This window comes from Thermobia domestica, chromosome 2, assembly GCF_964235325.1.
Source record: "Thermobia domestica chromosome 2, izTheDome1.hap1.1, whole genome shotgun sequence".
NCBI lineage: Eukaryota > Metazoa > Arthropoda > Insecta > Zygentoma > Lepismatidae > Thermobia > Thermobia domestica.
Genome location: NC_137455.1, coordinates 288,516,348 through 288,534,605, shown reverse-complemented (window position 1 = coordinate 288,534,605; position 18,258 = coordinate 288,516,348). Strand labels below are relative to the sequence as shown.

The following is an 18,258-nucleotide window of genomic DNA, read 5'->3' as shown; positions in this document are numbered from 1 at the left end:
TACCCAATTATTTAACTTGCTGTAGTATGTGCATACGTGCAAAACATAAATGTTTACATAATAAATATGTAAACAAATAACTTATAATAAAACATTATAATTGTTTTTCTTCTGTTTGATAAATTGATGGAAATCTTTTTTCAGTTGTTTGTTGTGAGGTGTCCTTGTTGTTTAATGGATTTCTAGGTCGTAACGAAGTCTTGACAGTTTTCATCTTTGTTCCTAAACCTCATTCTAGAAAGTAAGGGGGTGTGTTCGGTTTACAATATGACTAACTTAGATAATTTTGTCTTCGGTTTTGACCGTGTTTTTGTGACATTGAGTTAATAAAGATTCTTGTTTAAATATGGGAAATTATTATCATCATCATCCAAGCTTCCCTTCACAAGATTTAAACTTAGGAAACTTGTTCTGATGAACAGGAATCTGAAAAAAGGGAGCTTAGATAGAAAATGGGATTTCATTATCAATAATAAATAATTCGATATTAACATTTGTATAACTTAAGATGAACAACGTGTAATTCATATACTGATTTTAATACTGATATTCAAGTATTTGGCAAAATTGTCGTTCAGATGGTGCGAGTGGAACAGTAACTACAGAGTGGTCTATAAGTGTTAGTACAGTGGATTATTTTGGAAACAAACATGATTAAAGCAAATCTGACTAGCGGAGGGCGGACTTGGCTAAAGGAGCTACCGATTGATACATGCGTGGTGAATGGCGGCCATCTTGGATCCAGTTTTTTTTTTTTTTTTTTTTTTTTTTTTTTTTCAAGGGGAATGCAATCTCTCTAGCAGAAATGCGTTATCATGCCCCGTTCCAAAGTTATGACGCCCCAAAGTCCCACCTACAGGATGTGCTCCACATGTTGCCCGTCCGTTGCAACACACAACCGGAGTCTCTTAATCTAGTCCTCCTGAACCCGTAACAACACAGCTGCGGTGATGCTATCACAGGCGTCCTGAATACGTCCCTGTAGGTGTGCAACATCCCGAATCTTCTTCTGATACACCAGGTGTTTTAAGTGTCCCCATAAAAAGATCCAAGGAAGTGAGGTCCAGCGACCAGGCTGGCCACTTCACAGTGCCTCGGCGACCGATCCGAGGTCCAGGAAAATGCAAATCCAAGCATTTCCGCACCGCAACGCATAGTGCGGTGGGGCACCATCGTGCTGAAAATATCGCGGCAAGGTGGCATCAGGACGGAAAAGCAACGGAAACGCCAACTCCTGCAACATGTCCAGATATCGGACACCATTTAGGGTATGGGGGCCGCGGTGGCTCAGTGGTAGAGCGTTCATCTCTGGTGCTTGAGGTCCCAGGTTCGATCCTAGCCCCCCGCCAAATGAACCTTGTGATGGACAAACCCCGTGTGTGTGGATTTCCTCGGGGTTCTCTCGTTGCCTCCCACTTTCTTCATTCCACCATTTCATTCATTACTCATCATCACCGTCTCCTTTAGCCTAACCGGCATAACCGTGGGACGTAAAACTCATAGATTTCATTTTTACCAGTTAGGGTACCAGGAATGAATAAGGGTCCTATGATCGACGTGTTCTATATGCCACACCACACCATGATATAAGCAGGGGTAACCCTCTTGCAAGGATTGATCGCATGTGGGTTTGCATCAGACCAATATAGCATGTTCTGGCGATTCACTTCCCCATCCAAATAAAAGTTTGTCTCGTCTGTGAAGAGAACGCTGGCTAAGAAATGCGGATCTTGGTCATATTGTGACAAAGCCCAATTGCCGAATTCCATTCGCCGATCTGGATCATCCTCTGAAAGGTTGTGGACAAGCTGCAGCTTAAAGGGATGCCACTTGTTTGTATGGAGAATCCTCATCACGGAAACACGTGGTACACCTTTTATCGCTGATTGTTGTCTTGTGCTTCGCTTCGGACTTTTCACACTTGTAGCAAGCACCATTGTGGATATCTCCTCATCTGTCGCGGTTCGTGGGTGAACTGACCCTGGTCTGTCGGCAACATTACCAGTTACACTGAATTTCCTAATGAGGTAGCTAATGGTGTTATGGCTTATTGCAGGTCTTTCGGGGTGGCGCGCGTTGAAGTTTTGGGCAATCACACGACTGCTTTCCCCAGACATTAGGATGATCTCAGTTCTTTCCTGCTTCGTTAGTGCCATTTTGCTCTACCTGCAGCGGAAAGAAAACCTGTCAAATTTGGGGCGTCATAACTTTGGAACGGGACATGATAACGCATTTCTGCTTGCGGAACTTCATTCCCCTTTAAAAGAAAAAAAAATGTAGTGTTAATTGATGTGTCATATGCCTACCTTCCTATTTGAAAAAAAAATTAACCTGGATCCAAGATGGCCGCCATTCACCATGCATGCATCAATCGGTAGCTTCTTTACCCAAGTCCGTCCTCCGCTAGTCAGATTTGCTTTATTCATGTTTGTTTCCAAAATAATCCACTGTACTAAGGCTTATGGACCACTTTGTATAGTGTAATAAATCATGTTTCGTCAGCCATTTCGGAAGAAAGTTTGCAAGATGTTGTGTTTTCTTTTCCTGAAATTTCATTAATTTAGCCTGCCTTCTTTTCTAATCCAATAAATCCCCCCCCCCTGCTTTTTTTTTTTTTTAACTGCGGGGTAACAAATTGCGATGAAAAGGAAATACATATTTTGTACTTCTTTCGTAAATTTCCTGCTTTTAGTTCATCATTTATTTCTAAATTTGCTTGACTAAATTATTTTACACCGAAATTTCGTAGATACCAGATTCATCATATTGTTATTATTCGCTTTTGTCACTAAGTAAGCTAAGTGCTTTGTCTAAAGTGTAAGTAAATTCAGGTAAATGGAGCGTATGTAGGGGTAAATCAACTTATTTTTGAAACCGAATTTCTAAAATGTGATAATTTTTTTTAATATCAAAATAGCTGATACTTTCATTTCTGGTTTTCATGGGCCACTGATCACATAATTTCTCTATAATTTTTCTAACCCTAGATGTTTTGGAATGAATGAAAAACCAGAATGTTAGACTTTTTCGCGATCTATATGAATTAACCCAGCTGCTCGTCTTATCCTTCACATCTGTCCCCTTTTTCCTGTGTTTTATTTATGTCTATTGTCTTCAGACGAAATATAAGGTTCTTACCAGTGATCTTCGAAACATTCGTATAAGATTAAAGTTTTCACTAACATTTTCTTAACAGAAGAGACAAGCATTCTGTTTCGTGTAAGGAAACTTGTGAAGCAGGTTGCTTTATTTTTGATCATATTGATTTCCAGAGTAGTAAGTACTTTTATAATTTAAAATCAGAGCGATGTTGACATATACACGGACATTGCCGTAGTTTTATTTATTTATCTCTACTTTAAGTAATACTTAAGCATTTGGAGATGAACATGTATATTTATGCCTTTCCAGCGTAATATTTGGAACATAGTTTACATTTACAAAATGATTTGAAAAAGAATGATTAGTTTAACACTTTGTAACACTGTTTTAAAGAAAAGACATTATCTTCAAGTATTTGTGTTGTCTCTTAAAGTATATTTCTTTCTTGCTGATTTGTAGTCTTCTGCAGTTCATTTTTTTAGAGCCTTTCGTTGTCATCGTATTTCCATGGAGTCTCCTCTCCAAAACAGTACCTAAAAAGAGTCATAGGAATATATAAATGAATTTTGTATTTTTTTTAAAAAAAAAACTATCCTAACAATTGTCCTTCATTTGTTTATTGATATGTTTCACTTATTTTACCACAGGAACCAAAGATTGTTTTGAATAAAGTGGAAGACATAGGAGCACCAAAACCTAAGAAGCCACGGGAACCGAAGAAACTCCGAATTCCTTTCGATCAGACAGGTAAGAAAGTTTTCTTAACAACTCAAAATGTTTATGTGATATTTAGTATCAACGACAATGAGGAAAGAAACAGTCTTGTCAAGAGAATGGAATTAGGACAGACTATTCCGTAAGATTTAGAACAAATTTATAAATTATTTAAGTTTCTAAGTATCTTGTCTGCCAACAAACGAATGTGCAATTACACAGACATGTCAGTAATTCTTTTGGTAACTTACTATGGGTCATTCCATATGAATTCACCAGATTGAAGGAACATTTGTTGCTTCATAGTCACAGATTTGGCTGATTTTTTTTTTTGTACTGAAAGGTAGTGTGGTCTAGGTAATAGAAATGCAATATGAGAGTTTTTTAATAGATACTGCGGAAAATACAGGGTGTTCAAAAAGTGACGAATTTCTCCAAATTGGCCGTTTCTGAAAAACACCCTACGACAGAAAAAGAGCCATATCTCAACAACTATTTGACCAACTGTAATGATTTTGGTCTTGTTTGAAAGTGGAAAGTCTGTACAAACCGAAAATGTCATTTTTACATGCGTAACTCCAAAAATCTCAGAAAAATCTTGCGAAATATACAAAAAACACTATCCAAAATAACACCCGAAATGACAATTTTTTAAACGGTGAATCCCAGGAGATAAAACAAAATAATTTGGTACATCACCTTATCAACACATACACAATAACATAAATAAAAATTAAAAAGGTATTATTTCTGACAATGAAATTATCACAATTTTATTGTACCCTTACCTGGTTGCTGTCTGACGCTTTAGAAGAGTCTGTATTTTCGCAAAGACATGTACTCTTTCGTTTCCCTTTAATTAATTTTTGGAGCATATCCTTATAATCTTTATGTGAATTGTTTGCAGCATCAACGTGACATTGTGATTATATGTAGGGCCACACAATCTTTGAAACGTAACTGGCAAAAGTTAGAAAATCCAATAATGTTCTAGTGAATGTTTCTCCTTAAAATATATAAAGGATATATAAAATATGTAAAGGATATATAAAATATATAAAGGATATATAAAATATATAAAATATATACATCTTATAGTATCTTGGCGTACACTTGCTTCTTTTCTTTTCCCAGGTTTGGATGAATCAGAGCCATCTATTGAATATGTGAAGAATGTACATTGTTCAGTTCTGCCATCTGTGGGTAATTAACAAAACTACTTAGCTACATGAGAAACAACTCCAAACTTGTACAGTATAGTGAGTGTTGACATTGTCTGAGTGGGTAAAAATGGAGACTTGTTTCCTTTGTAGTGGTGAGCATGTGGAGATACAGCCATTGTACTCTGTGTCTAGTTTAAGTGCAGAAAACCAAGAACTTCTTAAATTAAGAGCAAGACTTGTCCAGAATGAAATAGGTGACTTTGCTTCACTACATATTTGTGAGTGTCACAAGATAGAATATCTCACAAGATATGAACATAACCAAAGAAGATGCTGTGACCCTCTGAATTTGCATTCTCATAAACCACGAAAGAAATCTCTTAAAACTATAACACTGAAAATGTTGTGTGAAGTCAATCTTACAAATCTGAACATTGCACCAGGACAGAAAGTGTGCATTACATGCTACCAAAATATTTTTACTGCAGGTAAAACGGAGCAACAAGATACATGTGCTTCACAGTCTGAAGATATAGAGTTTTCTGAACCAAGTACGTCTTTGGAGGGACTGAACACCTCCCTCACTGCTGTTGGGTGTTCACCTCTCAAAGTTAAGAAACTATCCAGAAAAAGGCGTACACCATACATGAAAAAGAAACTGTTAGATTTAAGTACAAAATGTGTTCAAACAGCAGCAGATCTATTACATGTTTCTCCTCATGAGTTACACAGTGTTCCAATGCCGTGCACTACCACATGTTCAGACTGTGACACATTGATGGAGAGGCTCAGGAGAAAATTTGCTGTATCTACCATCCCGGATAAGGTGCAAATACTGACTCTAGTTCCTAACTCATGGACTATACCACAGACTATGGAATATTTTGAAACAACTGAATACATGGTTAGACAAGTACGTACGATCAGAAACACAGAAGGTATTCTATCCAAACCTGGCAAAAGAAAAGGTGCAAGTGTAAGCAATGATACTATAAAATGTGTTCAAGAATTTTATCTACATGATGATATAAGTCGAGTTTGTGCTGATAAAAAGGATTGTGTGTCTGTGCCGACTGAGAATGGGAGGGAATTGAAATAGAAAAGGCTGTTATTGTTCAACTTGAAGGAAATCTTTACATATTTTAAGGAAAAGCATCCAACAGAAAAAATTGGATTTTCTAAATTTTGCCAGTTACGTCCCAAGTAGTGTGTGACCACTGTAAGCCGTGGAATACATTCTGTTTGTGTATGTAAATATCATCAAAATGTCAAGCTGATGCTACAAGCCATACACATACAAGATTATAAGGGTATGCTCCAAAAATTGGTTTGTACATTAGAGAATGAAGAATGCATGATTCATCGCTGCAAAAACTGTCCATCAGAAGAGTTTGTCAAGTCGGAACTGCTGCAATCCGAAATGTTTAACCTTGTAGATACTATAAAGTACTACCAGTGGGAAGAAACGGACAGATCAACTATTGCATGCATAGAACAACCATGGGATGACTTTATTGACAAACTGGTTACCAATCTTTCAAAACTTACAGCTCATCACTTCATTTCTAAATGTCAGAGCACTTTTTTTGCAAATATCAAGGGAAAACATAACACAAGAAACAGTTATCATTATTGCTGATTTCTCTGAAAATTATTCCGTTGTAATTCAGGATTCCATTCAGAGTTTTCATTGGAGTACTTGTCAAGCTACGGTTCATCCGTTTCTGGTCTATTACAGAGATACTTCTGGGTCTGTCTGTCACCTCTGTATGTGCGTAATAAGTGACTGCTTGCAGCATGATACAAATACATTTTGGTCATTTCAGAAACACATTGTTGCTCATATTAGAAAAGTTGTTCCGGAAGTGGCCCTATTTTGTATTTCAGTGACGGCTCAGCAGCACAGTATAAACATTACAAAAACCCTCACAAATTTGTGCTACCATCTGGAAGATCATGGCACAATGGCGGAGTGGCATTTCTTTGGCACAAGCCATGGAAAAACGGCATGTGATGGTATCGGTGCCACTGTGAAACGAATGGCTACTCACAACAGTCTTAAACACCCAAGAGATAATATAATATTAACTCCTGAAGATCTCTTCAATTATGCAGACAAGAATATCACTGGCATCAAAATATTGTATGTTTCATCATCAGAAATATCTGCTTCTTCCATTGCTCTGGAGAAAAGGTACACTAATACACAGCCAATTCGTGGTATCAGGCACTATCATAGTTTCATCCCCATACCGAATTCACTAACAATTCAAGTGCACAGAGTTTCTGGTTCTCTTCATTCACACAATGTACACTTGGGTAAAAGGGAGCATGTACAGTCACAAGTTACTGAGTTACAAGTAGAGCAGTACGTAGCTTGTGTTTATTGTGAAAAATGGTGGTTGGGAAAGATCATTGATGTTTCACAAGAAAATGGTGATGTAAAAGTACAGTTCATGCATCCTAATGGTCCATCTATGTCTTACACCTGGCCCTCAACTCCTGACACATGCTGGATCCTCACAGGCCATGTCTTGAAGATCATCAATGTTCCCATCACATCAGCAGGACGAACATATTACATCAGTGCAGAAGATACTGCCAATATCGTTTCCCTTTTCCAGAAGCAGTATTTGTAAGTATTTCTCGGTGGGAGCTTCTACATGCTGTACCTTCATACCATTGTCTTTTTTGGACATACTGTGATTATTATGTTATATCCTTGTTCATAACGATGTATAATTGGAGCATTTTTCCTTCTATTATGTGAGTGTTAATTCTTACACAGTAGTGACGTACTTCCACATATCTTCTGGTGTGCTAGAACTGTTCAATTTGTGACATATGTGTTGTGTTTGCAGAAATATGGACTCTTCTAAAGCGTCAGACAGCAACCAGGTAAGGGTACAATAAAATTGTGATAATTTCATTGTCAGAAATAATACCTTTTTAATTTTTATTTATGTTATTGTATATGTATTGGTAAGGTGATGTACCAAATTATTTTGTTTTATCACCTGGGATTCACCATTTAAAAAATTGTCATTTCGGGTGTTATTTTGGTTAGTATTTTTTGTCTAGTTCACAAGATTTTTTGAGATTTTTGGAGTTACGCATGCAAAAATGACATCTTCGGTTTGTACAGACCTTCCATTTTCAAGCAAGACCAAAATCAATACAATTGGTCAAATAGTTGTTGAGATATGGCTCTTTTTCTGTCGTAGGGTGTTTTTCAGAAACGGCCAATTTGGAGAAATTCGTCACTTTTTGAACACCCTGTATTTTCCGCAGTATCTATTAAAAAGTTCTCATATTGCATTTCTGTTACTTAGACCACACTACCTTTCAGTACAAAAAAAATCAGCCAAATCTGTGACTATGAAGCAACATGCATCTGGTGAATTCGTATGGAATGATGTAATTTTGCAATGTAAATTAATTGTATATTTCGGAAGAAGAAGGTGAAGTGCATGCAAGCCCATCGCAACTAAAATTATCGAAATATTTTCATTAATGTCTTCAGGCATAATTCAGAGTAATATTTATTTAAACAAAGTAATTAACACATTTTTAGTACTATTTAAAAGCGTTATCGTAGATGTACCTTGTTTATTGCGTCTATAAGAATTTTCCTGTGTAATGCTTCACAACGCCATGCTTGCATTAATCTGTATTTATTGGTTTTGTATATTTGTTGAATTTTGTGTTAAAAATAGTTAATTGTTCTGTTATATGCTATGTTGCTATTTTATATAGGTGGCATATTTATTCGTTAATTAAAAATAAAATTCCATGTTAATACCTTGGGGTTTAAAATTGCAGCCTGCAAATAAAGAAGAAACCAACTGTTTTAAAAATATACATATAACATTTTTATAAAAGTGAAGCATTCCATACAATATTATTGTTCAAAATTTAATAATGTTACAAGCATCTTGTCGTGAGGGGCGAAGATAACCGTAACAAAATGTGACTCTGATTCTCCAATAAGATAAATCTAGCTAAATAAGATATAGTTAAGCACATTCGGAATTCAGTGACATAATAATTTGGGGAGTAAGGTGGGTGGTGGACCAATTGGAATCCCAGATTGGCCAAGTTAGCAGCAACATTGTTGGGCTTGTGTACGAGAGCATTATCATGTAACATCATGATGCCTTTGTGAGCTTTCCACAGCGTGTCCTCTTAATTGCCTCTTTCAGCTGGTCTAGAAGATTAGCATAATATTCTTCGGTGATAGAGGCGCCATTCGGTAAGTAGTCCACCATTATAATGCCATCTTTGTCCCAGAAAGGGACGTCAGAACTTTTGTGTCTGATTTCTGGATACTAAACGTTTTGGGGAGGGGGGAACCACTATGGCACCTATGAAACTGTTCCTTGGTTTCGAGATCATAAATATAGAGTCAGGTTTCATCTTCTATCAGTAGTCTTGCCAGAAGTCTTTTCAAAATGGGCCAAGGTGGCTTTGGATGCTTCGACATGTTTCTTCTTTTGATCCGTACTCGAAAGTTAGGGCACCCACTCGCTGAAAGCTTGGGCGTGTTTAGTACTGTGGTAATAATATAACCAACTCGCTCCCTGGAAATGTCCAGTATCTGGGTAGTCTTTTTGGCGGATATTCGACGATCATCAAGAATCAGCGCAAGGACAGCATCTCATGTTTGCTGGTCTGTTGAGATTGACGGCCGTCCGCTACGGGGCTCATCTCCACCATGAAACGTCCAGTCTTGAAACGTGATATCCAGGTTTTTACACAGCTGTATAAAGGACATTTCTCACTTTACTCCCCCAGTGTTTGGCACAGTTATATATGAATTTCCTTTGCAGACTTTTCTTAGAGTCATAAGAACTTCCGACGGACCTCAGTTCCTCGTATCACTTTCATCTCACCTTCTACCTGCAATTACAGACGTTGTACAATTGGGATTCAATTGATTTTAACACATGTATTAAGGTATTGGGCTTTCATATGCTAACAATTTTATTTGCATACTTGAATTTAAAGGAAATAAACCCAGGAACTTTTCATCCCCCCCCCCCTCGTATTTTAAAGGTTAGTTTTACTATTATCTTCTCTTTAGCAGTAAACAGTTATGAAGATGTCGGAATATCTGTAACTGTTGATGTAGTATATATCAGATAGTCGCGTGGTTAAATTATTATATTTGTATGTACATTTTTCAGAACGAAAATCAATTCGTAAATCAACAGCTGCCAAATCAGCGGAGACGCTTCAGCGAATCCGGGAAAGGACGGAACTTGGACAAAAGAAGCAAGTTAGAAAGAATCGATCACAAGAAGTGAAGAAGTATACGCAGGAAGAGTTGTTGGAGGAAGCAAAGATCACAGAACAAGAGAATTTAAAGTCTCTCGGTAAGTTTTGGATCTGTACTTTTTTTGTTTCTTTCCTTCGTAGTAAGTTACATTTACAAGGAATATGCCATCAATCAAGAGAATTTCAAAAGCAGCCAAAGTGTGTATTGCAGGAAAGTTTTGCTGAATTCGAATACATACTGTAACGTGTGCACCCCCAGGTATAATAACAATTAATATTTGTTACGAAGAAAAATTAAAAAAGACAAAAAAATATAAATGTACTCCATAATTTTTCTTTCTTTGTAAAAAAAAATCAAGGAGGAAAAATGAATGACTTGTATTGCGTAACATTGTAGTTTTATCAAGGTCGTTTGTTGTGAGGTGGTTAATAAAAGCTGGTAACAGGACACAACATGTGACGGAAACTCGGTGGTAGCACTGTACCACAGTTTACGTCTGGGTGCTGTAACCTGTGCCATGAACTTAATCGTGCGGTGTGGCCCCGCATAGTGTAGTCGCTAACGCTCTCGCTTTCGGTGAGAGCAGTCCCGGGTGGGGTACTCGGTCGAAAATGTATAAAAAACGCTTTTTCAGGTCAGCCACCCTGAATGAGGTTTTCCTGAGTTTTCCTAATTCACACCAGGCAAATGCCGGGATGGTACCTAACTTATAGGTCCCAGGCCGCTTCCTTCCTTTCCCAATCCTTTCTTCCTTCCCTTTCCCCGGATTGGGGGCGCGGTGGCTCAGTGGTAGAGCGTTCACCTCCAGTGCTTGGGGTCCCTGGTTCGATCCCAGCTCGCGTCGTGTGGACTTTGTGGTGGACAAACACCGTGCTCGTGGGTTTTCTCGGGGTCCTCTCGTTTCCTCCCACTTTTTTCATTCCACCATTTTCACTCCTCTTTCATCATCACCGTCTCCTTTAGCCTAACCGGCATAATTGTGGGACGTAAAACTTAACGATTTCATTTTTTTTTTCCTTTCCCCGGATTGTGTGCTCGCCGAGGGACGTCATCCCTCAAAACGTGAAGGGCTAAATGGCCTTAGATGCCGGAAGCTCAGAAATCTAAATCCTAAATCGTGCGGTACCTTAACCTCGATCGTGAAATGTACTAGCCGTAACATCGTATACTGTTTTGGCCGTAGAATCGTTTTGCCATGGTTATAAAATGGGCTTATCTTATAATAGCATAGTCAGGTTGTGACTTTTTTCTTTCTTTCGTTGATATTTAATTTGTGCTTCAATTTATTATCGCGTAAAATTATTTCACAGCATATCGAAGTGAATAAGCAATAAGTATTTTGTGTTAAAAATGCAAAACAAGTACAATTTGACAATTACAATTGCTTCATAAAAGTGAGTGCTAAAATTATAGTGAAAAAGTGCAAATGTAAAATTGTGAGTTAAATCACGTACAATGAATAGTGGTACAGTGAGTAATGATTGAAATATCCCTTTAAACTTGTCTTAAATCAGGAAAACATTTGAAATGTTCTTAGCCGCGGTTGTTATAAAATTTGTATTTTAAAGAAAGTTTTAAATCTTGAAATTCTACTTTTTCGCACATTTAATTGATATTTATATCCTTGTTTAAAGTACTGGATTTAAAACATTATCTAACTGAAGAGTAGGTTGTGTGGCTTAAGGTAGAGTAATCAATAGCTGTAATTAAATTGACGTTTTACCGAAAATAATTAAATATTGATAAATTATTTTTTTGATAATTAATTGGATGTTTGAAAACCAGAATTTAAAATGCAGCTACCTGTTAGTGTAAGGTGGACAGATCAACTGAAGTTCTGAAGACGAGGAGCAGAATTGGGTAAATTACGTACTATAGCTTTGTGATAAGGGGAGTATTAATTTCTATTAGACTAGCAGAAGTACCACTTGTAATGTTTCTTTGTAGAATGAGGTAGCTCGGTTACACACAAATCTTAAATAAAATCATTGAATAAGAGAAATTAAATAGAGAATTACGTAGTAAATTATTAGTGAGGTCATTAATCGTAATTGTGCTGATTGACGCTTTATTTGTATTTGGATGTAGCCCATTCCCTGAAAAATAACTGCATTTGAGAAACTCTATGTTGAGTCAATTTTGAATTAATATTTTGCAATTTAATCAAGAAATCGAAATTTATATTGAATTAACCTCCTCACCTGACTATTTTTGACGTTTTATTATTGAAAGTTAATATTTTTGGCATAAATTGAATCCTTCTCAACTTATTGTATTTTTCAAAGTTTAAAATCAAGGAAAAGTCAATGGAAATTTATTCTTGAACCGCCTGGCACTCACCAAAGTATGAATGTTAGAACGAGTGTATTTTTATTGTATTTTGTATGTAATTTTTCTTCTTTTCTTTTTCCTGTTCTTTTTCAGCTGCACGTTATTATACGGTTACTAGTCGTACCCCACAATCTAAAATACGTATCGACATATCTTTTGACAAAATCTATATACTTCATGGTCGGGCTTAGTGCATGGGCAGAGTGTTGGCGTCGTCAGTATTTAAATTGTTTGTTATTTGTTTATTGAAATTTATCGTATCTCTTTAGCATTGAGGCTATATGAGACATGAAGGTACAGTTTAAGGTGGAATTCGAACCACCGTAATACGTTCAATGCTTTTCCACCGGGAATCTAACCCAGGACCTGTGCACCAAAGATGCGCGCTCTGGCCATTAGACCACAGGTGGGGGCCTAGTTAAATTGTTCAAAACACTAAATCTATTTGAGATTCAGTCATCTCTGTATTAGTCAGTGGTAGGCTTCTGATTTTGTCACACAATTTTTATTGAATCTAACCTTACGAACACCAAGCTTATTCATGATCATACCTTATATTAAAAAACACGAACAGTAACGGATCCAACTGCAAAAGTGGTGTGAGCGGTCCCGGGTTCGATTCCCGGTGGGGGCACTCGGTTGAAAAATGTGAAAAGCTAGCCATCCTAAATGAGATTTTCCTAGGTTTTCCTCACTCATACCAAACAAATGCCGGGGTGATACCTAACTTAAGGACCCAGGCCGCTTCCTTCCTTCCCCAATCCTTTCTACCTTCCTTTCCCCGGATAATGTGCTCGCCAAGGACGTCATCCCTCATACATGACGGGCTAAATGACCATAGATGCTGAAAGCCCAGAAATCTAAATCCGAAGTCCTGACACGGTACAAATCTGGAAAACAAGGAAAACAGGTTGGGGCCGCAGTGATTCAGTGGTAGAGCGTTCACCTCTGGTGCTTGGGGTCTCGGGATTGATCCCAACCCCCCAAGTGAACTTTGTGGTGGACAAACACCGTGTGCTTGGGTTTTCTCGGGGTTCTCCCGTTTCCTCCCACTTTCTTCATTCCACCATTTCATTCATTTCTCATAATCACCGTCTCCTTTAGCCTAACCGACATAACCGTGGGACGTAAAACTCAAAGATTTCATTTTTTTATAAGGAAAACAGGGAAAATGGTGCTTAACCTGGAAAACCTGGAAATCAAAGGAAAATTGGTGATTTTTCTCAGGAAATGAAACTATTGTCCGTCTTACCTATTTGTTAAAATAAGCCAATACGAGGGTAGGCTGATAAGTTCTCAGGTTCAAGGCAGATATAAAAGTTATATATGTTTATGAGGCTTATCATTTGTGAAGCTACTGTGCAAAATTTGGTTTGACTAAACCAATTTTAAATTTGTTTTTTCCAGGTCCAAATTGAGGATAGCCTACGTCCCAGAAATTAGTAAATTTGAACACCGTGCATTCATCAAGTACCTCTCCTAAAGAGACTTTCGCTGAAGGAGATCCACAACGACCTTGTAACGACATTGGAGGACAAGGCACAATCGTATGCCACTGTGAAGAAATGGGCAGCGAACTTCAAACGTGGGCAGTTTGGTCTGAACGATGATCTAAGGTGTGGCAGACCAATTTTAGGGACTTCTCCTGAGATGATTGACACCATTCACCGGATGATTCTCGAGAATCGCCGAATCCCGCTCAGACAGACAGAGGACACATTGGGCATTTAGTCATGAACGGGTGTGGAAAGTTATCCATGAAGACATGGGTATGAGGAAGGTATGAGGCATGGGTATGAGGCAAAATGAATTCCGAAACTTTTGAACGCAGATTAGAAGCGTGAACGGCTGGAGGCAAGTAAGGGAGTTCTATCCCAATTTCAAGCGGATAAGGCCAATTTTTTGCAATGGCTCGTAACAGTGGGCAAAACCTGGTTATATTTCTACGATCCCACAATGAAACAGCAGTCGGCGGAATGGCGCCACAGCGGTTCTTCACGTCCGAAGAAGGCTAGGACACAGCGACCCTCTGCTAAGGTCCTTGCTACGGTCTTCAGGGATTGTGAAGGAATTCTTTTGCTGGATTATCTGAAATCGGGTGAAACCAGCAATGCAACTTGTTATACATCTCTTCTGGACAAACTGAAAGCAGCATTAAAAGAAAAGAGACGTAGAAAGCTGTCAAAAGGGGTAATCTTCCTCCAGGACAATGCGCTCACACACAAGGCACGTCTGACATTGCAAAAATAGGCGGATCTACGGTTTCAAATACAGGAACATCCACCTTATTCGCCTGATTTGGCTCCATCAGACTTTTATCTCTTTCCTAAATTGAAAATGTTTTTAAAGGGAACGCATTTCAATGGCGCCGATGAGGTCATTTCTCAAACAGAGGCCTGCTTTGCAGAGCATTCATCCGACTTCTATTTGCCTGGCCTGCAAGCACTGCAGCAGCGGTGTGAAAAGTGCATTGCACTACAAGAGGAATATGTTGAATAAATACACCAAGCTTCGCTTCCTATCTACTTGTTTTCTTCGTGAGGCTGAAAACTTATAAACCAACCGTCGTAATTAAGTCATTATTTGTTGAAAGAGACACTACGAATAAATGATTTTCATTGAGTTGTACAAAAACCCATTTCGTACAGTCTTCTGAAGAACTTCATGTTGTACATGGTGTTATTCCAAGTGGTAATAAAATCACTGCAGACCCTTCAAACTATATAATATCGAAGAAAGCTACAGCTGGTGAAATTGTGGGGTGTTTTAGATTCATCAACTGCAAAGATAGTTACAATTTGTGTGAAAACGAGGCTTTCTTTTTCAGACTGTTTTCAGACAATAACATAGCAAAAAATTTTCGCATGGGGCCTGCTAAATATAGCTACACTATATGTTATGATATTGCCCCATTTATCCAGAAAAAAATACTTACAAACAGCTTGGAAAAATGTTGTTGAGTTTGGCAAGTCGTTTTAACAAAATTGGTGGGAAGGGTCAAATGGATCTGCATGTGCGATATTGGGATCAAATTAAAGATAGTGTTACAACAAGGTGCTTGACCTCTGTTTTTTTATATAGGGCAACTGCAAATGATTTGTTGTTGAAATTTAAAGAAGCTTTCCCAGAGGGTTTTGATTTGACCAAGGCACTCCAAATAAGCATGAATGGAACCAATGCCAATTGGAAGTTTCTAACTTTTCTACAAACTGAAATAGAGGTACAGGGAAGTGAAACCAAACCTCCACAGATTGGATCTTGTGCTTTGCATGTGCTACACGGTGCTCTTTTAATGGTTGAATGGAACCTCAACAAGTTTTTACGGTCTTTATTCAGTAAGTCACCAGCCCGAAGAGGAATGTTTGTCTCATTTTGTAGAAACAGTAAAAATTCAGAGGAAATTTTGTTTCCTAAAAAAAATTGTAAAGTTCGATGAGTGGAAAATGCTGATTGTGTAAACAGAGCTTTAAAAATATTTGAAAATGTGAAAGGTTTCACTGAAAGTCCTGATACTAAACTTTCCCAAAATTCCACCTTGAATAGAGTGAAATCAGGTATTCAAGATCCCCTCATGCCTGCTAAACTTAAATTTCTCAAATCTCTGGAGCTAGAACCATTTTTAACTAAGCTTCAGACCGAAAAACCTATGGCACCTCTCGTATATGAAGAATTGTTTACTATTATTGTAGATTTATTGAAGCGTTTTATAAAAGAAGAAATGCTTCATTTATCATAACGGCAAATGAGGTAATGTTTATAGATCTAAAAGTTAAAAGTAATCTGAAAGCCCCAGAGAATATAGATACAGGATTCGAAGAAAAAAAAAAAAAAAAAAAAAAAAAAAAACTGAAAAGCTTAAAGATGTCAAAGAAGTAGACTAGTGCAGTTTCTCCAGTAATTGTCAAAACTTTTTGATTGGCACTACTGAAAAAAATACTCGAAAAATGTTCTCTTAGGCATCCTCTTACTCGTGCCATATCATGCCTTGATCCTGAAGTTATCTTGCATAAACCTAAAATTGCCCGGATAAGGATGACGAAGTGCTTGCAAATACTCCATCAGTCGTCTCATCTCGATGATGTTAAAGCAGAGCTAGTTCAGAAAAAGTTCTAATCTTTTCTTCAGCAGTCTAAAAGTGTGTTGGCGTCTTATTATAATTCAGATGGGAGCAAAACAAATCTTGATGAGTTTTATAAATCAGTTCTAAGTGGCAAAAGTGAATTCAAACATTTCTTGAGTCTTGTGAAAATGATATTAATTATTTCACGTGGAAATTTAAGTGTACAGTCTGGTTTTTCTATTAACAAAAGTTTATTGGTAGAAAATTTGCAAGAGGCTTCTTTAGTAGTCCAACGACAACTGGTAGATTATTTAGCCTACATAGGTGGAATTAGATGTCTCAGTGTTTCAGATCCAGAACTCTTAACTTCTGTAAAAGGTGCGAGAACAAGATATAATTCCGTTTTGGAAGAAAAGAGAAAAGAAAGAGAAAATGAGAGGTCTCAGGCAGAACTTAAACGGAGGAAAATGGCTGAGTTAAAAGAACTAGAAAAAAAAGAGAGATGAACTTTAAAAAAAAAACAACGATTGGAACCACAAGAAATTGAAAGTGAGGTCAAAATTTTAAAGCAGTCAATCTAAGTAACTGAAACAAGTAATCTTAGTTATTATTGTTAAAACTTTTAAGTAGTGTTCCTACTTACTTAATATCATTGAAGTTCTTTTTACCTTTTAGTATGTTGTACAATATATATAACATATTTAATTTATGTTCTATTGTAATAACAATTAGGATCTATTGCAATGACTGAAAAAAAAAAAAAAAAAAAAAATCGGTATAAGAAATGGAAGTTGGGGAATTGGCATGGACAGCTGTAATGTCCGCCCCCATAACTTTCATTATGTTAAACTTTTCAAAGATTTTTTGCGTTTGAGAGAAAAAATTCACAATTTGTATTCTCACAATTGCATATACTGTACATTTACACATTATTTTGAAAAGCTTAACTCGTTTCATTTTCTCATTTTGAATTCTAAGAAACAATGAGAAGTTCCATTAAAGTATTGTTTTTTCGTTTGTTTACTAAATGTTTAGGATTGCGTCTTATTTTCTTCGAAATTAACAAAAGCAGTTTATTGACATTTTTTAAAGAATTCTTAAGTTACAGCTGCTCATTGGGGAGAGAGGTGGCCAATTTCTTCTTCACATTTTTTGAAGCAGTTTAACGTTAATGTGTAATTTGTAATTTGAAGATGTCTTATAGAGTTTCTTCACTAGCTCAAATAGCAGTTCTTTGGTTAGCTCACGTTGGTTTGCTTGTCTACTATTATTAGTCATTTGTATGGCTCTGTGTCGACTATATAATGATGCAAACGGAAAGTAGCACACAGGTTGAGAATCACTGGCCCAAGCCTTTATTTAGCTTTTACAGGTATTCATCGTCAGTACACCATTATCTTATTAAATGTCACGGGTCAGGAAAAATGATTGGTCTTACATCTGGAAATCAGGGAAAAGTCAGGGAAAATGATAAAAATATATCGTCATAGGCTTAGATGACGAACTGACGTAGAACAAAGACAATCTCAAAAACATTGACAGTTTTACTGAGTAATATTTCGCACTTACTAGAAAATTACACAGAGTGACTACTATATTATCTTTTGACT

At 37.2% G+C, this 18,258-nt stretch overlaps 1 protein-coding gene across 1 annotated transcript in view; it reads left to right on the top strand.

Annotated features, from left to right (window-relative positions):
* YL-1 (Vacuolar protein sorting-associated protein YL-1) overlaps positions 1-18,258 on the top strand; it is a 58,842-nt gene that overhangs the window by 16,714 nt on the left and 23,870 nt on the right. Inside the window, exons 4-5 of the mRNA XM_081748851.1 lie at positions 3,750-3,849; positions 10,166-10,354. Of these exons, the coding sequence (XP_081604977.1) occupies positions 3,750-3,849; positions 10,166-10,354 (289 nt within the window). The remainder of the gene's footprint in view (positions 1-3,749; positions 3,850-10,165; positions 10,355-18,258) is intronic.